The following is a 27,531-nucleotide window of genomic DNA, read 5'->3' as shown; positions in this document are numbered from 1 at the left end:
CTTCAGTTGTGAACCTCTTGTGGGAATGACAGCCAACAGGTGTTGGTTTACACAGACACTTCATTGCCCTAACTACATCGACCTAAGTGTGATGCCTCTCACGGAGGTGGAGTTATTAGATTGGTGTAGGATGACTTACGTCGGCAGTCGCAACATTGCAGTGTAGACACAGTCAGGTCGACGTAAGCTGCCTTATGTCAATCTAACTCTGTAGTGTAGACCAGACTCTAGTAATTCTTAACTTTGGAGGTTCTTCGAGTGCTTGCTCATGTTGATTCCATTCTAGGTGTGTGCATGCCCACGTGCACAGTTGTCAGAGACTTTTGCCTTAGTGGTATCTGTAGGGTGGGCTTCAGTGTCCCTTTGAGTGCTGTGCTCATGCGTTGGTATGTTAGGTGCCGCGGACTCAATGCCCTCCCCGTTCCTTCTTCTCCTGTTGCTGGTTGGTTGGAGTCTTGCAGATGGCAAGAGCATTAGCGGTTCTTACAGCTTTTGTTATCTTCTTTATCTATAGTTTGTAGGTACTTAGTTAGCTGTTAAGTGTTAGATTAGTTGGCAGTTAGTCCCAGCTGGGACTTCCTCCCGGAGTGGGGTGTGCCCTGCTCTCCTGGCTTCAAACCATGCTCGTTTAGCAGCAGGCCCATGCCTATCAGTGACCCCCCATGAAAGCTGTTCGGGGGAAACTTATAGAAAGAGCAAGTGTCAAATCTGTAAAAACTTTCGACTTAGAATCCAAAAGGAACGGGATATCCCCTTGAGGGCCCTCCTCATGGAGGCTGCGTTTTGTCCTGCATCAGAGCCCTCCCACTCGGACTGCACGCTGAGCATTCTGCCTGGTGCCGTTCCCCCTCACCAGTGCCTAAGAAGTGGCAAAAGAAGAGCTCCCGGCACCAGAAGGGAAAGGGGCTTTTGGCAAAGTACTGATGTCAGGCCATGTGACTGCCCTGGGGCTTCACTGTTATACAGTGGAGGTCGGATTCCCCCAGCCCTACCAGGGATCTGCCTCTGACTCCGGGGAGCAGCAAGGAACCCTGGTCTCTCCCAAGGCTCTCATTCCCCAAGGCGGCCCCAGCGGCTAAAGAATAAGTAGGCCGACTGGCAAGACAAGCACTGCACCAGGCGGCAGACTTGGCTAAGACCCTGACATTTAAGGGCCAGACGATCATGGGACTGCCTCATAGGGCAGTGCAGTACCCTTGGTCACTGGGCTGCAGGTGCAGATCTCCATCTCCGTGGCCTTTGACCTCAGCACCATATCCTAGGTCTCTGACTAGAAGGCCCAGGTCCTTAACGCACTCTCTGCCTACAAGATGCAGAACACAGGAGTTGTGGTGCCGGTCCCCATACCACCGGTACCGGCGAGCTTCCCATCAGAGATCGCTACGGCCCAGATCACCTTTGCCCAGTCGATCCCCACCCAGGCAGGGCTGCTCCTGGTCACGGCACCAGTCCTCTTTCCCCAGTACCGTTTGAGTAGGAGTTGTCCCTGGATGAAGCGGTTTCGGGTCCCTGACGACTTCAGTGAGCACTAGGCTCTCCTCAGAAGGGTGGTTGCTAACTTGAAACTACAGATTAAGGAGGTCGCGGAGGAGTCCGATGACCTATTTAATGTTATAACCTCATCCACCCCAGCCTGGGTCACGATGTCTGTCCACCCAGGGGTCTTTAAAATTGTCTCATCACTGTGGCAAACCCCTTCTTCCATTGCGTCGACTTCTAAGAAGGCGGCAAAGGAGTATTGCGTCTCTATGAAAGGGTATGAATACCTCTACATGCACCCTCCAGTGCCGTCACTGGTGGTGTACGTTGTGAACGAATGGGACAGGTAGGGCCACATTAGTGACACACCAAAGAACAAAGATGCCAAGAGACCTGATTTATTTGGCAGACAGATTTATTCAACAGCCAGCCTACAAATCAGGGTGTGTAACCACTAGGCCCTGATAGGCAGGTACAATTTTAACCTGTGGGATTCCCTTAACAAATTCAGAGGCCTTCCCACAGGATTGAGCCCAGGAGTTTGCCATTTTGGTGGATGGAGGGTACAGCAGTGGCAAGGGGAGCCCTACAAATGGCCTTGGACGCAGCTGTCTCAGAGGCCAGGATGGTCGCCTCCGCGGTGGCCATGAGGCGCAGCTTCTGGTTGCAGTCTTCTGGGTTGTCCCAGGAGATGCCGGCCACTATTCCGGACCTCCCATTTGAGGGGGTGGTGCTCTTTTCCGAGCTCATGCTTAAAGACTCCCGTGCTGCCCTTCGTTCCTTGGGCCTTCACACTCCTCAGCAGGCCAGGAAGCCGGTCTGTTCTCTGCTCCCGCAGTCTAGGTCCTGGGGAACTCCCCGGTTGGGTTCCTCCAGGAGAAGGGACAGAGACCAGGGGTCTAAATGGCGACACCCATCGTCTTTCCACCTGTCTGCTCAGCCGGACCCTCCCAGAAACCAGGGAGGCCAGCAACAGTCATTTTGAAGTGCGCTCAAGGATTACACCTCAGTCACTTCACTGGATCCACCCTCCCTCTTTTTCCTTGATCACCTCTGCCCCTTCCAGTTGGCCTGGTCTTGGCTAACCTCAGACAGTTGGGGCTGGAAGTAATATCCTCAGGTTACACCCTACAGTTCATAGACAACCCTCCCTCCCATCCCCCTTCCCCGTCCCTCTCCAGGGACTCTTCTCATGAGCAACTACTTGTCCAGGAGGTTGAAAATCTCCTGCGTATGGGGGCAGTGGAGGAAGTACCTCAGGACATGAAGGGAAAGGGGTTCTATTCCCGCTACTTCCTAATTCTGAAAGCAAAAGGGGGCCTCAGACCCATCTTGGACCTGTCTCATCTCAACAAGTCTCTCAAGAAGTTGAAGTTTTGCATGGTCTCCCTGGCTTCCATTATCCCCTCCCTGGATCCAGGAGACTGATATGCTGCCCTTGACTAAGACGCAAGTTTTCATTTTTCCCAGGGCACAAGCACTTCCTTTGTTTTATGCTGGGCCAGTGCCATTTCCAGTTCATAGCAGTGCCCTTTGGTCTCTCGTCAGCCCTGAGTGTTCACAAAGTGCATAGTGCCAGTGGCCACTTATCTCCGGCATTGGGGCTTTCAAATTTACCCATACCTCGATGACTGGCTAATAAAGGGCTGGTACCGGGATCAGGTGCAGTGGTGGTATCTCGATCTGGTTTGTTCCACCAGTCATGACCTGGGGCTCTTAATAAATGAGAAAAAGTCAACCTTATTCCCAGTGCAGCACACAGAATTCATTGGAGCGGTCCTCAACTCTATTCAGGCCAGAGCCTTCCTCCCTGAGGCCTGGTTCCAAGCCATGGCAGACCTTACCTCGTGCATGCAAGCCCACCCTCTCACCACTGCTCACACGTGCCTGCTGTTGTTGGGACACGTGGCAGCCTGCACTTACATGGTCTGGCATACGCGTCTCCGCCTCAAGCCACTGCATAAGAACATAAGAATGGCCATACCGGGTCAGACCAAAGGTCCATCCAGCCCAGTATCTGTCTACCGACAGTGGACAATGCCAGGTGCCCCAGAGGGAGTGAACCTAACAGGCAATGATCAAGTGATCTCTCTCCTGCTGTCCATCTCCATCGTCTGACGAACAGAGGCTAGGGACACCATTCTTACCCATCCTAGCTAATAGCCATTTATGGACTTAGCCACCATGAATTTATCCAGTTCCCTTTTAAACATTGTTATAGTCCTAGCCTTCATAACCTCCTCAGGTAAGGAGTTCCACAAGTTGACTGTGCGCTGCGTGAAGAAGAACTTCCTTTTATTTGTTTTAAACCTGCTGCCTATTAATTTCATTTGGTGACCCCTAGTTCTTGTATTATGGGGATAAGTAAATAACTTTTCCTTATCCACTTTCTCAACATCACTCATGATTTTATATACCTCTATCATATCCCCCTTTAGTCTTCTCTTTTCCAAGCTGAAGAGTCCTAGCCTCTTTAATCTTTCCTCATATGGGACCCTCTCCAAACCCCTAATCATTTTAGTTGCCCTTTTCTGAACTTTTCTAGTGCTAGAATATCTTTTTTGAGGTGAGGAGACCACATCTGTACACAGTATTCGAGATGTGGGCATACCATGGATTTATATAAGGGCAATAATATATTCTCAGTCTTATTCTCTATCCCCTTTTTAATTATTCCTAATATCCTGTTTGCTTTTTTGACCGCCTCTGCACACTGCGTGGACGTCTTCAGAGAACTATCCACGATGACTCCAAGATCTTTTTCCTGACTCGTTGTAGCTAAATTAGCCCCCATCATGTTGTATGTATAGTTGGGGTTATTTTTTCCAATGTGCATTACTTTACATTTATCCACATTAAATTTCATTTGCCATTTTGTTGCCCAGTCACTTAGTTTTGTGAGATCTTTTTGAAGTTCTTCACAATCTGCTTTGGTCTTAACTATCTAGAGTAGTTTAGTATCATCTGCAAACTTTGCCACCTCACTGTTTACCCCTTTCTCCAGATCATTTATGATCTGACACTGCAGGCATGGCTGGTGTCAGTCTACGTCCCCAACAGGCACAGAATGGACTGGGTGGTCAGGGTTCTGGAACATGTACTGTCATCATTCACCTGGTGGCAGAATCCTACATTGGTATTGGAAGTAGTCCCCTTCGTGGCTCCATCCCCGTCTGTGACCCCCATCTCCGATGCATCGGACCTGAGGTGGAGAGCCCATCTGGGTAATTTTAGCATGCAAACTCATTGGTCCAGTCATGATTGCTCTCTACATATCAATGTCAGAGAGCTCAGAGGTTTGCCTGGCCTCCCAAGCCTTCCTACCTCACATAGAAAGCAAGATGGTCAAGGTCCTAACAGACAATACAGCGACTGTTCTATATCAACAAGCAAGGCGGAGCTAGATCGTCTGCCCTTTGGCTGGAAACACTCAGGCTCTGGGATGTCTGTCTGCAGCATGACATCCGTCTCGTAGCCGCTCACTTCCCTGGGGCCAAGAACACTTTGGCAGATCGCCTCAGCAGGATCTTCTCACTTCGCCAAGAATGGTTCCTCTGTCCAGGCATGATTAGTTTCATTTTCTGCAGGTGGGGAACTCCCCAGGCGGACTTGTTTGCGTCTGGACAGAAAAGGAAATGCCATATTTTCTGTTCGATTTGGGGGATTGGCAGAGGGGCCCTGTTGGATGCTTTTCTGCTCCTGTCGTCAGGGAATCTGTTTTACGCTCTCCTTCCCCCTCCACCCCGTACTGTTGATTTAGAGTCCTCATGAAGATAAAGCAGGACAGGGCAAAGGTGATCCCTCGTAGTGTTGGTTTGGCCACGCCAGCACTGGTTCAGCACATTGCATGACCTCTTAGTGGCTGCTCCCTTACAACTACCACTCTAGCTGGACCTGCTGTCCGAAAACCACGACAGTCTTCTGCATCCAAACCTGGCGGCACTGCACCTGGCGGCTTGTATGCTGCATGGTTGAATGAGGAGGAGCAGCAATGCTCGGCTGCTGTCCAACAGGTCCTGTTGTGCAGTAGAAAGCCCTCCACCAGAGCAACCTACCTGGCCAAATGGAAACTCTTTGCCTGCTGGACCTCAGATAAAAACGTTCAGCCTGAGCAAGTCTTGCTGCTTAATCCTGGACTTCCTTCTGCATCTGTAGGTCCCAGGCCTGTCCCTTTCATTTGTCAAAGTCCACTTGGTGGCTATCTCGGCCTTCCATCCACCACTCAAGGGTAGGTCAGTTTTTGCCCAGGACATAACTGCCAGGTTCCTCAGGGGCCTCAAGCGCCTCTACCTGCATGTCAAGGACCCCATTCCTTCATGGGACCTGAATCTGGTGCTGCCAGAGTACATGGGACCCCACCTTTGAGCCTTTGGCTTCCTGCTCTCTCCTTCTCCTGTCCTGGAAGGTTGTGTTCCTGGTGTCAGTAACATCTGCCCATCAGGTCTCAGACTAGGGCGCTCACCTCGGAACCGCTCTATATGGTCTTTTACAAAGACAAGGTCCAGCTGAAGCCATGCCTGGCTTTCTTGCCCAAAGTGGCCTCTGTTTCATATGAGCCAGGACATTTTCTTAGCTGTCTTTTTTTTTTTTCCAAAGCTGCGTAAGTCGGAGGAGGAGCATAGGCTTCATTCCCTAGATGTCAGGAGGGTGTTAGCCTTCTATGTTGACAGGACCAAGCCATTCCACAAGTCAACACAGTTGTTGGTCGTGGTAGCCGACAGGATGAAAGGTTGCCCAGTGTCTGCTCAAAGAATTTCTTCTTGGATCCCTGCCTGCATTCGCTGCTGCTATGATCAGGCAAAGGTACACCCCCGGAGATTGTAACTGCCCACTTGACCAGGGCACAGGCCTCTTCAGCAGCTTTTCTGGCCCAAGTGCCTATCCAGGACATCTGTAGGGCAGCCACCTGCTCGTCCGTCCATACGTTCACGTCACATTATGCACTTACTCAGCAGGCTTGGGATGATGCTGGCTTCGGTAGGGCAGTACTACAAGCCAAGAGACCATGAACTCTGAGCCCAACTCAGAGAATACTGCTTGTGAGTCACGTAGAATGGAATCAACATGAGCAAGCACTTGAAGAAAAAACGGTGGGTTACCCTCTTGTAACTTGTTGTTCTTCGAGATGTGTTGCTCATGTCCATTCCATTACCCGCTCTCCTTACCCCTCTGTCAGAGTTGCCAGCAAGAAGAAACTGAAAGGGCATAGCGTCGGCTCCACTTAATATACCGCCGCATGCACTCGGCACTCAAGGGCGCCACAGCCGACCCTATGGATACTGCTAAGGCAAAAGTCTCAGACAGCTGTGCACATGGGCGCGCACACAACTAGAATGGAATGGACATGAGCAAAACATCTCAAACAACAGTTACAAAAGGTAGGTAGCTGTTTTTTCTTTGCCTGTTTTAGCCTCCTTTCCTACTCCCATTTACACTGATGTTCACCAGGTTAGTTGTGTGATCACTGCTAATTTTTTTGATGAAAACTGAAACATAAAAGGCATTTAACACTGGCCATTGCTGCTTTTTCTATTGTCTTTCCCTTCTCATTAGTGGGCTTCCCTGACCTTGGTCGTTGTCTTGTTTCTAATGTATTTGTAAAATGTTTTCTTACACTCTCTATGTCCCTAGCTAGTTAATCTTGTTTTGTGTTTTAGCCTTTCTAAATTTGTTCCTACATGCTTGTATTGTGTTGTTTTTTTTAAATATTCATCCTTTGTAATTTGACCTTGTTTCCACTTTTAGTATGACTCTTATTTGAGTTTCAGGTTATTGAAGATTTCCTGGTGAAGCCAGAGTGGTCTCTTATCATACTTTCTATGTTTCCTACTCAGTGCAATAGTTTGCTCTTGTGCCCGTAATAATGTCTCTTTAAAAAACTGCCAACTCCCCTGAGCTCTTTTTTCCCTTGGATGTGCTTCCCAGGGGATCTTGTGTACCAAGTCCTATGACTTTTAAAGTCTGCCTTCTTTAAATCCATTACTTAGAATAATGAACTCATCGTTTTATGATCACTTTTACCCAAGCTGCTTTCCCACCTTCAAATTCTCAACTGGTTCCTGTGTTTTGTCAGAATCAAATCTAGAACAGTGTCTCCCCTTATTTAAATAGCTTCTTCCTTTATCTATATTTAAAGTTCTCTCCTATGTCCTAGGTCTTTTTGTCTGCTTACTGGTTTATATTCATCCCAGCAGATCTATTTACCTGTCAGCCAATTTGTTGTTGCACCTTTTTGTGTGCATGTAATCATCACACTTCTATCTGCCCATTTGCCTTTTTTCATTGTTTATATATTGCCATTGATGTGCATAGTGCTTCAGATGAACACAAGTTCTTGCTCCACGGACCTTACTGTCTAAACAGCCCAAACTTATGAAAGCTAACTTCAAGCCATAAGAAGCAGCAAAGAATCCTGTGGCACCTTATAGACTAACAGACGTTTTGCAGCATGAGCTTTCGTGGGTGAATACCCACTTCTTCAGATGACTTGCATCTGAAGAAGTGGGTATTCACCCACGAAAGCTCATGCTGCAAAACGTCTGTTAGTCTATAAGGTGCCACAGGATTCTTTGCTGCTTCTACAGAACCAGACTAACACGGCTACCCCTCTGATACTTCAAGCCATAAGGTGAGAGGAGAGGGACATTACATAAAACAAATGGAAAAGATGCACAAACTTGAAAACGTAGACTTCTTTGCAGCTATATTCTTAGTGTACTTGATTCTTCATATACCTGGGCATAGATATGTCCAAGAAAATGATGATTTAGGGAGGTGCTGTTCTCTAGTTTACTTGTTAATTCCTAACACCTAGTTTTCATGACCTTCTGTCTACAGTTGTTTGTGACTGATGAGAATGTGGACCAAAACTGTTGTTTTCTCTCCAGTTTCAGATCGATTCTAGTCCACTTGTCCTGTTACATCTCCTACACTGCCAAAAATCATGAGACTTGGTCATCGTTCAGGCGATCTGTTTCAGAACCTGGCTCAACCTTATTTATTTATTTAGGTGTCTCTATGAGCAAGTCACTTAGTCTCTGTGCCTCAGTTTGCCTTTTATAAAATTCAGATAGTAATACTTCCCTACCTCACAGGGTTGTTTTGAGGACAAATTAATGTTTGTGACATATAAACTTTGTTGAAGGGATCCATATAAGCACAGATTTACACACACAAACGATGAGTGTGATAAATTAATATGCAAAGAAGACTTGTGGAGTAGTTTAATATATTCTTTTAAGGTACTTTTTTAACGGTTGTTTTAAGCTGAGTATTCTGACTATAGTAAGGACTTACTGTTCAGGTGATTTTTGCAAGGAAGAAGTACAAGAGGCAAGCTAAGTTATCAAGTACATGAGTGCAATTTGGCAAATTATTTATCCCTCAGAAAACAAAATCCCCAATATTCAGCAAGATACTGCAAATGTTGTACAGCATCTTTGAATTGTTAGCAGTATTAGCTCACTCTTACCCTAATTTTCAAAGATGCTGACACTTGTCTCAAATTTGAAACCTGATAAATGTAAGCAAATGCTCAAAAATTACTCACCTACCTTCAGTAGTCCTGAATTTTTGGAGCCATCCCATACATACTTGAAATCTGGATTTCTTGCTTGGATCTACCAAATAGGAAGGAATGTGAGGAACCCGGGCTAAGTTACAGCTGGAATACCTAGGAAAGAGATGGTCTCTTATACTGGTTGACTACTATAGGTTAAATACACATTTAAATTGCCTAAATTTAGTCTAGATAAATAAGATTTGGAGACACATTTTTTTTCAGTTGCTAGATTTGTCATTACTTTGTTCAGTAGTGATGCCTTTAAAGTTAGTATGAATACTCAATTTGTACAGAAATGTTACAGATTTTGAGGGATCGCCTGCATTTCAAATTTATATTTGCAATTTAAGAATGCGTGTAGAGAATCTTTGACTCTGCGTCCTTTCTTGTCTTGAGGTAAATTTTCAGATTGGTTTGACACATAGTATTTAGTGCAGAGGAATGGGAACTAGGATGGGGAAGCATTTGGGGTCATGCTGTTCTGCAGTGTAAATTTAGCTCTGGACTTGTTAGTTTAGACACATACTGGAGGACAGGATTTTGTCAAATGACCTTAAACGATGGGCATTTTTCCACAGTAGCATATACACTGGCTCTGGATTTGAAGCTACTAACTAAAATGGTCAATCCCTCTTACCTAGGCCACCTAAAACCCAAATCTGTTTGGGCATGTCCTGGTAGTGAGAGAGCTGTTAGCTTGTATTGCTCAGTTTTCATAATCCCCTTAAATGGTAAAGTGAGGAGGAAAGAGTGGTGGGAGGAAGGATAAAAGGGAGTTCACCACAATACCGTTTACTTGTTGGCTGTCCCTCATTAAATGGCTTCTTTCAAGGTTGAATTGTTCTTTCTGACAGAGCATGGCAGTGGTGCTTTATTTACTTTGGTACTCTTGGGCCAGCCTTTGAAGTTGAATGCAGCTACACTGTAGTAAATGAAAAAAGTGATTGCAGGAACTTCACTGTAAAATTAGTTATTTGAAGAAAACTGGAATTCACCAGATAAACTATAGCTAATTTTGCATATCCCTTTTATGCTATTTGAACTGTGTGGATATCAATCTGAAGGACATACAGCTGCTAGTCCAAGTCATGCATCGGGGTAAATGCAGGAGACTTGACTTTTCCCAGATTTTGAAGATGTCGCTTTACTAACGTGTTTTTACAGTACAACTTGGCATTGATAAAGCTTTTTTTTCTCCCTTTTTTTAAGGGTTGGAAGGGACCTCAGGAGGTCATCTAGTCCAACCCCCTGCTGAAAGCAGGACCAATCCCCAATTTCAAACAATGAAAACCTGTTGCCCCCATCTCAGAAATAGAAAATGTGCAGGCTGGTAGCTAGGGGTATCTCTACAGATAGCACTTAATTTTGTACTCTTTCACTGGCAGCTGGCCAGTATACAAGTATAGTCTTCTGAGCCTTTCACTTAATTAAAATAAATCTGAAGAAATTATGGTAGTATTTGGCTAGCTCCTCTTTCCTTGTGTACTGTGGTTCTATCTGTTCTTTCTAAGGAAATTATTATCTCTGAAATTTGAGGTGCATTGTTCCTGTAAAATTATGACTCAACAAATATGATGAGTTTCACACTGAGACCTCAGCTAGTGGCACCTGTTGTGTTAGGGGCTGTACAAACGTGCAGTGACTGGCAGCTCTCGTCCCCAAAGCCTAAAACAAGACATAACATCTGAATGAGACAAGGAGATTGGAGTAACAAAAATAATACTGTTTTATCGCAGACTTGGTGCATAGGCAATTGACAGCAAGTCTATAGTAGCAATCACTATTTGTCATCTGCATAAAAAATAAAAGTTCTCACACAGAAAACGAGGGAAAAAATGTATGTGTACCTACTTTCAATTTCCTACTTACTTTCATACCTTTGGAATCCCAGTCTGTTAAATGTTTGTATTCAAGTGAGACTCTTCTGTTTACTGTGTCTGACTTGTGCTGGCTTAGAAAGAAGGGCTATATAGCACTAGACTTAACTTCATGTCTAATTTTTTTTTTAGTTTAATAGGCTTAAATTAAAGATTGGTGACCAGAATGGGTTTTTTCCTGTGATTTGAAGAAAAAAGGCTGGATCAGACCCGAGGTGGGGAAATTTGTAATGAAAGAGGTGCCAGGGCTCAAACGATTAGGTGCTGAGGCTCAAGCAGTTTTTTTTACTTTCATAACTGATGCAGCAAGCCCAAAGGTGCCAGGGCTCTGAACTGCCAGGCCTAGAGGTGCTGGGACTCAGCCCTGGCGAGCGCCGGCACAAATTAAGCACTGGAAATGCCCCCTTTTGTGTTGGAGTGGCCAGTTAGACATTGCCTGGAGCATTGTTGGCTTAGAAGTAGTGACCATTGCTCTACTTCTTTTTGTAGGAGTAAAACAGCAAATGATAAAGCAAATGTCTGCTTAGTCTCTGACTCTCACACAGTGTGTGTAGAATTGTGGGCAGCATATAATGGCTTTATCCCGACTAAATTTAATTCCCCAGCACAGGTGTCCTGTTCTCTATGGCCTTCAAGTGATTTATTCCCTTTCTGGAACAGGAATTCTGTTGTCATCTTCCAGGCAGGGTTCTTGGTACCAGGGGAGTCAATGAGTACCCTAATATATAGGCAAGTCCTTCCTTGGTCAGCCAGGGAGAGGAACCAAGATCCACATAAGCTGAAGATACATTTTAGAGGGAGGCCAGCCTTCCTGCATCAACTAGTGGGTGAGGTAACTATGGTCACTTTCATTTTGTTCTTTAAAAAAGACAATTAAGCCAAACATTGAGTTCCCCCCACCCACATCATCTTCTCATGTCTCCTGCCCTCAGTCTGAGGCCATTCAGGGAGATTGACTCTAGCACCCTGCACCACACTCGGTGGGTGGCAGCAGAGGAGAGAGAGAGATGTTCTTGAGTCTGCATTATGGAGTGCAAGAGAAGAGGTCACTCATTTGCACAAGACATCATGCTCCCTTCAGCTGCTGCTCTGGTTGATTTTGAATAGCTCAGGAGGTCACAAATATTGCATTAGTGAGAATCAAGTCAGTAGAGTTGTTCCCTTAGTCCTAGTGGCAAACCAGGCTTTGAGCCACTGTAGTCTCTAACCCCACACCCTGCTTCTTTCTGGAAATTCACTCACTAATGGACATGCATTCCTGGTACGTGTCATCTGGCACCCAGCTCTTGGTCTTGTTTTATGACCACTTCCTGTGGTAGAGTTTTCGTTACGTATGGGGGTTAGGTCTGAATTACAATTTCTATGAGGTTTAAATGATCCCAGCCCCAGATGCCTTACAGTGGAGAAAATGTGCCTGCATCGCCTCCCTCCGTACAGCTAAAACAAGAGAAAATGAATTTTTTGTTAGTATTACAGTCTGAGATGAGCTGTTCTTAGTGTGTTCTCTGATATGGCAATAATTCATTCTTTTCAAGTAGCTTGGGAATTCATTGGTATGCTACTACTGCTACACGCCTTGTGCAGGAAGGACAGCCTGTTCCATTGTCTTTTCTAATACTAATGCGTTATGGGCATAATCTTGCAAAACACATATGCATGAATGTAATTTTACTCTGATAAATGATGTTAGGAGTGTGTTTTCAGGATGGTACCCTCACCTGGCAAATGTACTGAAGAATTAATTCATTATTTTTTTTAAAAATTTGCTCTCTAAACATCCAAATACCTGTTCAGTTCTTCCTTTTTGTTTGACCCTAATCCCAGTTCTCCTTTGAAAAACAAGTACCTACTGTAGAGACCAGATGAAAATTAATCTCTTATGAGCAGGAGGTGGAAGGGACGGATTGAGGACTCTGTCAGACCTGAAATCCTGCACATTCTGATGCTGGAGAACACATTTAGATTTAGAGAGAGTACTGCTATATATGTACCACATCCGGTGATGTGTTGAGAGCCTCCTGTTGAAGCCACTGAGAACGGAGGGCGATCAGCAACACCTTACAGCAGGGGTTCTCAAACTGGGGGTTGGGACCCCTCAGGAGGTCACAAGGTTATTACATGGGGGGTTGTGAGCTGTCAGCCTGCACCCCATACCCTGCTTTGCATCCAGCATTTATAATGGTGTTAAATGTATTACAATGTGTTTTTAATTTATAAGGGGCGGTCGCACTCAGAGGCTTGCTATTTGAAAGGGGTCACCAATACAGAAGTTTGAGAACCACTGTCTTACAGAACTGGACTCTAATAAACATGCTAGGGTTTAGGACCTCATCCAAAACTTCTAGTTCTGTATTTCTTGGTCTCTGTAAATGAATGTAAATTGGAGGAAGAGCTACCAAAATTTGTAAGGAAAATGGAAAATTCCAGTGCACTAAAACAGAGCAAATGGCTGGATTTTAAGGTGTTAAGTGAAATCATAGAACACTGTGTAAATGAAGGTGAAGTGGGGTGAGACCAGGATGGTAGATTGTTGTGTAGCTTGAGAGCCATAAGACAAGCACGGGTACTTGACTTTGTCTTAGATGAATGACTGAACAAAAGCGTTTGACTTTATCTTGCTGGGGATCACAGCAGAAAATGGTGCAGTGTAGGGTTATCATTCTGAGAAGGGCAAGGTTGAGAGAAGGAAGATGCTGAGTTTATACCAGAGAAAGTAAATGAGCAGATTTTCATGATGCAGCATTTATTGCTAGAAGTAGGATTCAAAGTCCCAAGCTGAGCAATTCTAATATGGTCCTAAAGTTTTTGCAAACCTCCCTTCTTCTGTAAAGCAGTTCTCAGTGCTGTATGTTTCAAGTACCAGTGAGCTTTTTCTAAATTACATTTTAAACCTCTCAGAGGGGAGGTGGGACCACCACACAAGCCACTCTAGTCATAAATTAGGTTTTAGAAATGCCTTCTCCAAGCAGCTTGTACTACCTCACATAAATATGTAAGAAAAACAGAATCTGACTAGATTTGACACAAAAGACCTAAAAATGTATCATCTGGTATTTTACTACAAAGACAGATAAGTTGTTATACGTGATTTTTTTTCTGATTTTTTTAGTCTAAATTTCACCTTTTAAAAGCTCATCCATGAATCATTTATTGAACAATGTTACAGGGTGATTGGCACTGCCTGAGGTGCACAGTATACAGTCCCTGCCCAGCAAAGAATTTAAGCTTCAATGTGTCACATGATTCCTCTCATCATTTGGTGCTATCAGCTTCAAATGTTTGTAGGCAGTTGTCATGTGTTCACTTAGTCATTGCTTAGCCAAGCTTACACATATGTAATATTTCTCATAAATCAATTCCGCCAGCCCTTCTTCCTCAAACCAGCCAACTTTTCCCTATTTTTCTGGTAATGTGGTGTGTAGTCAACTGGCAAGGGATTAAGCATGTCACCTCCTTTGTGCTCCATTATAACCTGTGCTAGTCTAAACTGTGTTCTTAAGCATTAAAGTCTCCATGAAACTGTGGACTCGTGAAAGTTCTTAATATGAGCAACTGAGACCTTGTGCTAAATCAAGAGAATTTTTAAAATAAAAGATGAAGTGTATTTTCTGTGTAAAGTCTTACTTTCCAATATATTATTTTTAATTTTGCAGGGCTGCTTTAGAGGAAGTGGAAGGAGATGTGGCAGAATTAGAATTGAAACTTGAAAAGGTAAGATGCTTAAGTTGATTGTGTACACTTTGAAAACTTAAAAGAAAATTCGTATGAAAAGGATCAAATAAATCTATATTCTGCTTCTGATTCTCTGTGGCAACTGTTGCAGTGCTGATGTTCTGTTACAGTTAATGATGTTAGGATGCGCCTGATACATTCAGCAGCACAGTTGTTCATTTTCTATGACCTACTTTTTGTTAGGCAGCAGTCAAGGGGTTAAGTACTAAACCAGATATGGGATAGTAGTCTCAGCTGTAGATAAGCAAAATTGTAAATTTTTACATATAATAAATGATTGCAGAAGCAACAGAACTAAGGTTAAAAGTATCAGAGATTGTTGCTTCGTCTATTTAGAAGACAAAAGGTGGGTTGTTGAAAACAAGAGGAACTTTCCACAAGGTCACTTAGCAGTATTGTATCTCTGCTGTTGTCTTGAAGTGCAAGTTACCCATTTGAATTCCAGTGCTTATCTTCACTAAGCATTTTGCAATTACATATATTTTAAAAATAAATTGACTCCTCTTGGCCATCACATCACCTTTAACTGATTCTACGTTTACTGAGTTTTCGTTCTATTTTAATGTGAACCTTGCAAACAGTGACGTTTTTCTTTTAATCTGTAACTTTAAAAAAAATAAAATAATACAAAGCTCCCAGTACTTCCCCTTTCCACCTGCCCAGGATGTCTCCATTCACTGCTTCTCTTGATCGTCCAGTTCTTTCATACAGTAATAGGATAGTGTTTATAAAAGTATAATAGGAGAAATTCTTTCCTCTTGCATGCATGCTGGGTAATATGCTCCTCTTTAAATCAGTTTCATATTGCTTCCTTCTGGTTTGTTACAAGTCTGAGAGTCACACATAGTTGTAGATTAAAAACAACTGGCTGTAATAAAGATACTGCAAAAGTATACTTTCTCTTGTTTTAATCTTTATTGGAACTGTAGTAGTTCCAGCTGCAGTCAAGTAAAAAAGAGAGCAAAAATCAGGGTGATAGCAACAGCTAGGCATGAGTTGTAGAACTTTTGAGCTAATGGGGCAGGAGAAAAATACAGTAGACTTTTGGTTGCACTGAGTCCTTTTCATAGTTAATCATAGAATATCAGGATTGGAAGGGACCTCAGGAGGTCATCTAGTCCAACCCCCTGCTCAAAGCAGGACCAATCCCCAACTAAATCATCTCAGCCAGGGCTTTGTCAAGCCTGACCTTAAAAACCTCTAAGGAAGGAGATTCCACCACCTCCCTAGGTAACCCATTCCAGTGCTTCACCACCCTCCTAGTGAAAAAGTTTTTCCTAATATCCAACCTAAACCTCCCCCACTGCAACTTGAGACCATTACTCCTTGCTCTGTCATCTGGTACCACTGAGAACAGTCTAGATCCATCCTCTTTGGAACTCCCTTTCAGGGTAGTTGAAAGCAGCTATCAAATCCTGCCTCATTCTTCTCTTCTGCAAACTAAACAATCCCAGTTCCCTCAGCCTCTCCTCATAAATCATGTGCTCCACTGGACTCTTTCCAATTTTTCCATATCCTTCTTGTAGTGTGGGGTCCAAAACTGGACACACTACTCCAGATGAGGCCTCACCAATGTCGAATAGAGGGGAATGATCACGTCCCTCAATCTGCTGGCAATGCTCCTACTTATACAGCCCAAAATGCTGTTCGCCTGCTTGGCAACAAGGGCACGCTGTCGACTCATATCCAGCTTCTGATCCACTGTAACCCCTGGGTTCTTTTCTGCAGTTAAGAAACAGTCAAGGTGCATTACACAGTAATGAGTAAGATACTGATATGTTACTGACTCTGTAAGCAAACGGAGCAGCCATTTTTTCACAAAGCACTAGCTTAGGTTCCACCTTGAAAATCAGAATGCGTCCTTTAGAGAGGATACATGAATTAAGACACTGGAGTTATCACTGTCTCTGAGAAGTTAAGCCCACTCTTTTTTTTTTTTTTTTTTTTAATCTAAAGAACCAGAAACAGCATGGCAGTACAGTACTTCATTGATAGGACAATATTGGTGGTAACCCAGCAATAAAATAGAATGACTTAATCCAAACTCCTCTGGTGAGGAAGTGAAAGTGCTACCGCTGAAGCATACTGATGGTGATGACTTGAAGTTGCCTTCTTCTTTTTTTAATTTTTATTTATTTTTATTTTTTTTGAAGCATGTGTGTTAGATCTTGGTTAACTGTAAGGGAATTTGTGCTCACCCATGGTGAGAAGAATAAACCTCTTAATGTCACAAGCAGTCTGAACAGTCTCTTGGAATGCTGGTGAGATCCATCTATAACAGCTTGTGGTTGTGTTTTCGTACAGCTTAGGGCAAAATTAAGCAGCAATTTCTGAAATACTTAAGTCAAATCATTGGTTTCTAAAGTATTAATTTTAGTTCAGGCTCCCTCCTATGCCTGGACTAAATCTGCTACAACAACTTTGCTTATCTAATGGGTCAAAATAACAATTACTGCACCTGTGTCTGATCACTTGCTATGTACCTATAAAGGTTATCTAAGAGTTGTCTTTCACAGGAAATTAACTTCGAAATTCTGTAGAACAAAGTAATTAAAAAATTTGTTTACCATGATCTTTTTTTTCCTCTTTAGCTAGTAAAGCTTTGCATTGCAATGATTGATACTGGTAAAGCTTTTTGTGTTGCCAACAAGCAGTTCATGAATGGAATTCGAGACCTTGCACAGTATTCCAATAAGGACGTAATAGTTGAGGTAAGTGTTTGAGGGTTAAATATTTAAAAGGAATAGTATAACTAGAAAAAGTGGAAACATATATACTGTACTCATTTAAGTGGGAGCAAGTGTTGGAGAAATCTTTAATTTACAGTGTTACTCATTCTTGCTACTTCTATACAAACTTACTTAACTGTCACTGGCACACCTGTCTTGATGAAGGGGCTTCATTCCAGGCCATGGCACAATTTCCCATTCAGTTTTGGGTTCTGACCTGCACTGGAGGTTGGGTTGTGCCAGACCCCTACCAAAAAATATTCTGGGACAGGGTTCTCAACTTGCGGGGTTCTGAACAGGTGTGATGGTCACAATCACTGTGCCCTTTCCTATGTAGGGGGTTGGGTACTGGTATGGAAAAGCTAGAGAACCATTGGTCTAGGTTTGACTACAATAAACCACAAAATAGATAGCATCAGTTTAGATCATGGATCTGAGGTAAAGCACTTTTTGTAAATAAAATACTTTCCTGGTCTACTTTTTCACTGCATTGGGCCCATTTCAGCAGAGGCATAACCTCAGATTCAAATGTCTGGTACAGCTAAGTTCTTTAGTCTGGTAAACTGGCATAACTTGTCATAGAAAATGTATAATTTTTGTTCTATGGAATTTTGCATAAAAACGTTCCTTTTTTGTGTGAGATTTTTGTTTTTCTTCCTCCGCCCCCTTAATTTTTGATTTGCTGTTTCAACTAAGGGCTTGTCTACACATACAGTGCTGCAACGGCACCATTGCAGCTGTGCTGCTGTAGTGCTGTAGCACCGTAGTGAAGATGCTACTACACCGACGGGAGAGCTTCTCTGGTTGGCATAGTTAATCCACCTCCACGAGAGGCAGTAGTTATGCTGACGGGAGAAGCTCTCCCTTCGACATAGTGCTGTCTATACTGGGGGTTAGGACCGTAAAACTCAGCTCAGGAGTATGGATTTTTTCATTGCCTGAGCAACACAGTTATGCTGATGTAAGTTTATAGTGTAGACCTGGACTATGTATTTTTTCATTGAAAACATGTGAAGATTTATTTGTGTGTGTGTTACGCTTTCAATATAAAGTTTACATTTCACTGAAAAATTCTCATTTTTTGTTTGAAAATGATTTTACTGAAAATTGCACATACAATAGCAAAGTTTCCCATGGAAAATCTGGACCATTTGTAATTAATAATGAAATTTGAGAATGTCTGAATTCCAGGTAGCTTTCTGTTTACAACTTCTGGATACGGTTGCATGGAAAGGCCAAGGACCACTGCTTTATAACACTTTTTTTTTTCATGGAGACATTGTAAAAGATGTTGCTCTGTTGAGCTATGCTGATTTGCAGCAGCTGGGGAATCATTTTTTTTTTTTTTTGTTGCTTATGACAACAGTAACCTTTTTTGTTTGTAGTTTTAGTAGTAGATTATTATAAGAAGAAATGTATTCTCTCAGGGATAATATGCATTTTAAAATTCTTCATCATTAAACTAAAGTATTTTAAAATAAGTCTATAGAAACATCTTCCTATACACCAGTGGTTCTCAAATGTTTTTACTGGTGACCCCTTTCACATAGCAAGCCTCTGGGTGCGACATCCCAGTTATAAATTAAAAACACTTTTTTTTATATTTAACACCATTATAAATGCTGGCGGCAAAGTGGGGTTTGAGGTGGAAGCTGACAGCTCGCGACCCCTCATGTAATAACCTTGTGACCCCCTGAGGGGTCGATGACCCCCTGAGGGGTCCCGACCCCCAGTTTGAGAGCCTCTGCTAGACACTCTTATGTTCTCAGTATAACAGAAAATCTGTAGCCTTTTGAAGGTTTACTTTTTTGTGTTCCATATCTGATGGGATTTAGCTTTACCTACTTGTGTTCTTTCCTTACAGACCAGCTTGACAAAGTTTTCTGACAGCCTACAGGAAATGATCAATTATCACACAGTAAGTGTGGGTAATTGGAGGATGATTGTGACCACGTCACCTAAACAAACAGATTATGCTAGCTAATGGTATATTATAATATTTATGGTCCTTAATTCTGAATGCATTTGAAATTTGTATTCCTTGATTGTGCAGATATTGCTGGAACTCAACTCTGCACCCTTTGATGCAGATCTGGAAACTGTGGGTTACTCCTCCTTTCTTAGCAGGCTTATGGGCAGCAGAACCAATTTGCAGCCAGAGTTCTTTGCCAGTCTGTCTTGCTTCCCCTCTCCATTGTTTGCCCAATTTTTCTGGCACAACAGAGATGATACAGCAGATGAAGTGTCTCTGTTCTTTGTGCAGCTTCCTTCTTTGGAACTATGACAGGTCAGTCAAGAACAGAAAACAGAGAAAATGCCAAGTTTGAACACAGCAGTAGTTTGTACCATTGTGGAGTCCATCTGGAAGCTCAAGTATAAGTAGAGAGGTTATTTTTTTTCTATATTTGGCATGGTTACAACTGGTGCTGGAATATTGCGTCCAGTTCTTGTGTTCACAATTCATGAAGGATGTTAATAAATTGGAGAGGGTTCAGAGAAGAGTCACAAGATTGATTGAAGGATTAGGAAATATGCTTTATAGTGATATATTCAAGGAGCTCAATCTATTTAGTTTAACAAGGAGAAAGTTAAGGGGTGACCTGAAGTCTATAGGTGCCAATATGGGGAACTAATATTAATAATGGGTACGTCAGTCTAGCAGAGACAGGTATACTAGGATCTAGTTGCTGGAAGTTGAAGCTAGACAAATTCAGACTGGAAATAAGGCATAAATTTTAACTATGAGAGTAACTAACCATTGGAACAACTTGCCAAGGGTTGTGGAGGATTCTCCATCACTAACTATTTCAAAATCAAGATTGGATCTTTTAGAAAAAAGATCTACTCTAAGAATTATTTTGGGGAAGTTCTATGGCCTGTGTTTGACAGGAGATCAGACTAGATTACAGTGTTTCTCAAATGTGGGCACAGCCTCTTGGGCTGTGATTGGAGTGGGGGAAGCAGTGGCTCCTTGGTGTTGGTTGCTGGTGCCACCATCAGGGGTTGAGCCCTGCACCCCTCTGGAGACACTTGGGGCACAATGGTGGAGGAGCAGGCAGCTATGGGTTCCCCACCTTCCCAGGGGCCATGAGACTCAGGCTTTGGGGTTCAGCCCTGGGGTGGCGGGGCAGCAGGCTCTGGATCTGGCTGCAGGGCTTCAGGCTCCAACCCTGGGATCCGGCTGCGTGGCGGCAGGCCCCAGGCTCCTGATGCATGGCTTTGGGCTCTGTCCTCTGGCTAGAAGGCTTTGGGCCCAGCCCCCTACTGTATCCATGGCCCCAGCTGCCTCTCCCAATTTTCCCCCTTCCAGAGCTTAATTTGTCCCCAAACTTGCCAGGGCTGAGTAAGTCTGCTGTGAAAAGTGATACCTGTATGTTTAATATCACTTTTCCCAGCAGACTTACTAGCCAGTAATAAATACATTACAATTTGGACATGTGTATGTGCATATTTATTTGCTTTTTCTTAAAGCTGATTAAGTATTTTAGGGAAAAGTGTGAGAGCAAGAGTTGGTGGCTGCACTCTGTGGTCACCAAATTATTTGTCCTGAGACCCCCAGGACTAGATGATCAGTCATCCGTTCTGGCCTTGGAATCTAAACATCTGTGAAGTTGCAGTGTTTAGGGACTCAGCAGGCTGTCATGCTTGCTGGCTGGGTATTTTTCTCCCCATTCTCCTTGCTGCTGCTGGGCTGCCTGCTTGCTAATCTTTCCAGTATGGTACCTTCCTTGCAACATTCGATGACCAGGATTCATGTTTCTGTTGGTTACTACGTTCCTGTCCCTGTACACAGAGTATGTCTACATAGGGTATGCCTTGCATCCTGTTAATGCAGGTAAGATAGCGGTGAGGACAGTGCAATCCAAGCTTCAGTACAAGCCTGGTGCAGACCCTTAGTACATACGCTACTCCTGAGGGCATTGTACGCCAAAAAATTAAAAATTATGAACAGAGTATTTTAAAATTCTGCAAATTTTGTCAAAGAAATATGGAGGGGCACCTGAAACACACTGCTAAGGAGGGTCGTATGACTGCTCTTGTGGCTTCCCTTTGCTTCCTTGTCAGTCCTTTTTTCTGCAGGGAAGCAAAGAAATCTGCAGGGGACATGAATTCTGCACATGGGCAGTGGTGCAGAATTCCCCCAGGAGTAATACTCAGTTCACTAGCCCACTATGAAGCATGTGCTGTCTTCACCATTGCTGTTACCCAGAGTAGCCGGATTTGAGCTAGCTTGGGTAGGTTAGCCTGTGCACACCTTTTACTGTGTAGACATATCCATAGGGAGTCTAGACACTACCTCCGTCGTGCAGAGTCCATATATCTACTGCAGCTGGAAGGGAAAGCAGCAATATGCAAACAGCAAGACTTTCAGGAAGATGGACTTTTTGCAAGCTGAAAGTGATGAGGGATGCTCCTGTTCTCCCCCTGAAAGGGTGGGGGGAACTCAGTTAAATCTTTGGTCCTGATCACTCTTTTGGTGTCCTTGGAGACTTTCTCTGAGGCTAAGCAAATGGAATAAAGCATCATCCCAGACCTGGCAGTGTGAGAGCAACTCTTACAGCTTCAGGCAAATAGCACTGTTCTCAGACTACCATTGAGAATTGCTGTGTGCTCAAAAGTCATCTGGAGTCTCATCACTGAAGGCTGTAAATCTAATCAGATTTACCTGAAGGCAGTTTTTCAGTTCTTTCAGGAAAATATGTAGACTTCTCATGACCTTTTTCTTGCAAAGCATTTTTTTATATTATTTAGGTGGAATTGCACACCAGTTTTCTACATGTCTGTTAATCAGTAAAGCCTGGTTCTTCTTCGAGATGTGGTGTTCATGTCCATTCCAGTCAGGTGTGTGCACACGCATGAGCATGGTAGCTAGCAGATTTTTCCCTAGCAGCATCTGTTGGGTTGGCCTGGGCACCCCCTGGAGTTGTGCCTTCATGGCGCTCAATATAGAGCCCTGCCAACCTGCCGCCACCTCAGGTCCTCCTTGCTGCCAGTGATGGTTAGCTGGAACTTCCCTGTGCTTGTCTTGACAGGTGCATTTAGCAGTGTTCTTATATTCTCCATTAGATCTCCGTTGTTTGTTAATAGTTAGTAGTTCATTAGTGTTACATAAGTTTCCATTGGGGTGGGGTTGGGGGTGGAAATCGCCTCCTATGCTCTGCCGGCACCAGGGCATGCTAGGGTCTCCGGGTTTCAAAGCCTGCAGCAAGTGTATGCCCAGAAGCGATCCTCACACCTTGTGTCTAAGGTGCTAAGGAGAGGGCCATCAGAAGGATTGTTGTGCCATTTGTAAGACCTTTTGGTCCAGGACTTTAGAAGAGAGAGAGCAGCGCTTGAAGTTCCTGTTGATGGAGGCAGCACTCCGCCCCCAGCCCAACCCTGGGTCGACGGACGCTGCGCTGAGTACCTCCTCCTCAGTATGGAGTGCTTTGGCACCATCAGCACAGGCCCTGGTGCTGGGTAAGGATAAGGAGTCATGGCACCATCCCGGCTCCACTCGCAGCTCACATGCAGGTACCATTCACAATCACGAGTGCCACAAAAGAAGAAGAGGTTGGAGAGGGGTCGCTCTCCCCCTTCTAGACCTAAGAAACCTGCCACTGTTAGATCCGAGTCGGGCCACACTAGTGTTGCTCCACCAGTGATGGTCGTGTTGACTCCTGCCCGTGAAGAGGGGCGATTGAATCTGGACCCTGCTCACTCGTCAAGGCCAAGCCGTGAGCTGCACCTCCCTTCAACACCGGAGGCGTTTGAGGTGACGTCCCAAGAACTGCTTCACCTCACGACACCATTCTCTCTGCCCAGACGGGATAAGTCGCCAGCACCGGTCACTCCTTGGGCTCCTTCAAGGCGAAAGGCAGGCCATCATAGCAGGCTATCTCAGATTCCGCCGCACCATTCGCCAGCACCGGAGCACACCCAGCCATGCTGATCCCCGAGCCCTCTGCATGAAAGCACTGTGCCTAGAAATACCGCTCCCCTGTGGTCATCATTTTCAGCCAACTCGAAGTTGGGCTCGGGCTCCTATCGCTCCCGGAGGAGTAGGAGCAGATGGTCCACGTCAGCTTGGGATTGGCACCCTTACGCAGCATAGTGGCCAGCCCAATGGCAGCCCCTGGTGCAGTGGCCCTTTTGGACTCCCTGGGCTTTTCATCAAAGGCAAGGTTGCAGCCAAGGGTCTCATTCCAGGGCAGCGTCGGTGGCTTCAGCCTCATTTGTTTCCCCACCAGCACCGCTGGCACCGGAAGGGTCGGGTATAGGTCCATTACCACCCCGTGCTACCATTTCGGCACATCCGGCGCAGCCAGCACAGGGCCCAGAGGTTCCGGTAGCGATTTTAACATTGAGAATGGCATTGGCACCGATGGCACTTTCAGCACCGGTGGTGCCTGTGACCCTTACACTGAGGGTCATGACACCATCTGGGCCAGCACCAGCCCAAGAAACCCAGGTGCCAAGGGACCCCTTGGGGTGGAAGGAAGGGAGCAGCCACTCCTCATGGGGCGGTCTCTTTTCCCTCCTCGCCAGATGAGGCATTGGCGGGGCACAGTGGCTGTCCTGGCCTTGGAGGACAACAGGATTCTGCAGGAATTGCTGTGGTGGGTTGCTCAGGGCCTGGGCATTCAGGTAGAGGAGGTAGTGGAGGATGCAGATCCAATGGTGAAAATCCTCGCTCCCCTCTGGACCTGCTCGTATTGCCCCACCCGATAAAGACCATCTCTGACACCACAAAAACTCTGGCAGACCCCAGCCTCTCTGCCCCCTATGGCAAAGCACAACAAAAGACACTACTTTGTGCCGTCCAAGGGTTATGAGCATTTTTACACTCATCCCACACCTGACTGTCTTGTGGCTGATGCTGCCAACCAATGTGACTGTCAGGGCTTCCAAGGACCCTCCCCCAAAGAATCGGGAGGTGAAAAGGCTTGCCCTTTATGGAATAAAGATCTACTCCACTGGGGGTTTGCAGCTCCACATATCCAATCAGCAGGCCATCGTCAGCAGGTGCTCCTACAACACCTCCTTGGCAATGGCCAGATTCACGGAACTGCTCCCCTTGGACTCCCGTGCCAAGTTTTCGGCATTGGTGGAGGAAGGGAGACTCATCTCACTGGCATCCCTTCAGGCAACACTTGACGGAGCAGATGTGGCCACCAGGGTTATGTCCACAGGAGTGGCTATCAGAAGGGACTCATGGCTCCACACTTCTGGCCTCCTCTGCGAGGTCCAGCAAACCATTCAGTACCTGCCTTTTGAGGGTGAGACTCTCTTCTACATAAAAACCGACAAAAGGCTTAACCGCCTTAAAGACTCCAGAGCCACCCTCCGGTCCCTGGGCCTCTATAAGCCTTCAACACAGTGGAGACATTTCTGTCCGCAGCCCCATCAACACTTTGGTCATCAGAACTCCAGAAGAAGAAATCGGAGCGGCAGGAGAAAGCTGTGTCAACCCTCTGGCCAGGGCTTGAGACAATCCAAACTGCCTTCAGGGGCCAAACCGGCCTTTTGAAGGTGCGGTTGAGGATGGCGCGCCAGAGCGAGATCTGGATCCACCCCGCCTTATTTTTTTTCTCCTGACTCTCCCCTTTCTACTGTGCGTGGTCCCGCATTACTTTGGACCATTGGGTGCTCCGCACAGTAGAAAGGGGATACTCCATCCAATTCTGTGCCCTCGCGCCCTTCTACCCCCTGTCCCCGTCCCTCTTCAGGGACCTCTCTCACAAGCAACTCCTTATACAGGAGATGCAGTCACTCCTTTCGCTAGGGGCAGTGGAAGAGGTTCCTCAGGGGCGAGGGCTTCCATTCCTGGTATTATACCAAAGGCGGCCTGAGGCCCATTTTAGACCTGCGAGAACTCAACAAATTCATAAAGAAACTCAAGTTCCACATGGTCTCTTTGGCCTCCATCATCCCCTTGCTGGATCCATCAGACTGGTATGCTGCCCTCCACTTGAAGGACACGTATTTTCAAATCGCAATTACTCAGCCCCACAGAAAGTACCTCAGGTTTGTTGTGAACAATGCACACTACCAATTCACGGGCCTTCTGTTCGGCCTGTCAGCAGCACCTCGAGTCTTCACCTAATACATGTGTGCCAATATCTGCTGTATGCATGCACAAATAAAGTATTTGAACATGTATTTGGCCAGCTTACTCACACTTTCTGCTAGGTTCCCAATACCTGATTTACTCTCAAACTGTATGTAACCAATTGTTGGTGTTGAAGTTGGAAAATATGACCCTGTAGTTGGAAAGGATCCTTGAAATGAAACCAGATATCTAAGGATAGAATTGTATGCATCTGTTTCTCAAGTATCATTGTCTATGTTTAGAATTACATTTGGTGGCTTATAGGACTATTTAGTGTTGATGTACAGGAGTTTCTCGAAGTTGGATTCCAATTGATAAGGATCTTCAGGTTGTTGTTTGCCACTAATTTTCCTCTTTTATCTTATTGGCACTTGGGTGAGTAGTAGGGGTAATCAGGAAACCCCTTATCCTTTCCTTCACAAAGCTGTCAGTGGGCTTAAAGACCCTGAGGTCAGCAGTAAATCTTTATGGGTCAGTATTGGTGGGTTCCATTCAAGTCAGCAAGGTACATGAATTAAATATAGAAGATCTGAAATGAGCAGATAAGTTACGCAGTGTAGGAGGAATAAGGAGCAAAATTCTTATGAAAGCAACATACACTGCTGGAGAGCTGTGTGTATATTTTAGAAAAATGTTCCTAAGTATTATTTTTTATAAATACAGCACCTACATTTCATTACAGATGACATCTTAAATGATTTTTTTTCTTATTTTAGTTCAAGCTCGCATGTCTCATTACTCTAGGGGAATGAAGTAACATATATATGGTTTTGGAATAATTAACAGAATATGTTAAGAACCCCAAGAATTTCATGATGAAAGATCAAGAATGTGTTTTCTACTTCCTAGGTTTTTATGTAAAATGCTTTTGGAATTGTAGAGTGTTTTTTGCTGACTTGAAATTGTTTTCATCTCTATTGCTAGCAGTGTAACTGCCACACTGAGTGTTTGTCCATATGGATTCCATTCTCGGTGTGCATGTGCCCCATAGGCTCAAATTTGGATTCTCCTGGACAGCAATGGCTGTTGGAGGTGCCTCTGCACCCTGGGTATAGCTGTGCTCTCTGGCTGAAGGCATAAAGCGTGCAACAACCCCAACCATCTCTCAGCCCTGGTCTACACTACAAACTTATGTCAGTATAACTGTCACTCAGGAGTATGGAAAATTCACATCCCTGAGCAACGTAGTTATACCAGCCAAACTCCTGGTTGATGGGAGGGCTTCTCCCATAGACACAGCTACCACCTCTCAAGTAGGTGGAGTGTCTAGGCTGACGAGAGACGCTCTCCCATTGGCATAGGTAGCATATTCACTAAGTGTTGCAGCGGCATAGCTGCAGCGCTGTAAGTGTAGATAAGTTGGAACCCTGGGAGTTTGTGCACAGGCCTCTCGCTCAGTGTGCGACTACGTTTTTTCTTTTAACTAGTTTTTAGATTCGTATTAGTATTAGGTGGTGGTTAGTTTTTAAACCCGGAAGACTTCTGCTCTACCGGAGTTGGGGAAGTGTCTGCCTGTCTGCCTGTCTGTCTGTCTGTCTGTCTCTCTCTCTCTCTCTCTCAACACCCCCTCCCCATCCCTCACCCGTCAAAAAAACCCTGAGAAGTTCTTTTTTTGTTTGTTTTAAAAAGAGGAGAGAGAAAGAGAGACTATTAACTATCTACCTTGTTGATAGGCTGATGCTGCTTAATGATGGGTTGAAGTTGTGCTTTCTGTACCCCTGATTTGGGCACATTCCTGAGAAATGTGCCATTTGCAGGTTGTTCTCTAAGGCTGTGTCTACACTCCACACCTTTTAGCAACACAGCTGTGCCGCTGAAAAAGCATGCCGTTAGCTGCTGTTTGTTGGCAAGAGAGAGCTCTCCCGCCGACAGATTTCTCCCTCAACAAGCGCTGGTAGCTTTGTTGGCAGGAGAGCACTAGGGAAGCTCAGGACTGTCTGAGCTCCTTAAGTGTCTACCTGGCAGCAATATCAGCTAACCTTCTGCCCATTCAGGGTCACACAGTATTCATACTCCCAACGGTAGCTAGATTGCTTGAAGACCTTATACATGTGTTTTCCC

At 44.8% G+C, this 27,531-nt stretch overlaps 1 protein-coding gene across 1 annotated transcript in view; it reads left to right on the top strand.

Moving 5' to 3' along the window:
• Positions 1-27,531, top strand: part of ACAP2 (ArfGAP with coiled-coil, ankyrin repeat and PH domains 2) — a 122,189-nt gene that overhangs the window by 14,976 nt on the left and 79,682 nt on the right. The window contains exons 2-4 of the mRNA XM_045030060.1: positions 14,571-14,628; positions 17,241-17,360; positions 19,243-19,296. Of these exons, the coding sequence (XP_044885995.1) occupies positions 14,571-14,628; positions 17,241-17,360; positions 19,243-19,296 (232 nt within the window). The remainder of the gene's footprint in view (positions 1-14,570; positions 14,629-17,240; positions 17,361-19,242; positions 19,297-27,531) is intronic.

This window comes from Mauremys mutica, chromosome 9, assembly GCF_020497125.1.
Source record: "Mauremys mutica isolate MM-2020 ecotype Southern chromosome 9, ASM2049712v1, whole genome shotgun sequence".
NCBI lineage: Eukaryota > Metazoa > Chordata > Testudines > Geoemydidae > Mauremys > Mauremys mutica.
The sequence above is the reverse complement of the archived record's forward strand: the minus strand, read 5'-3'. Positions and strand labels throughout refer to the sequence as shown.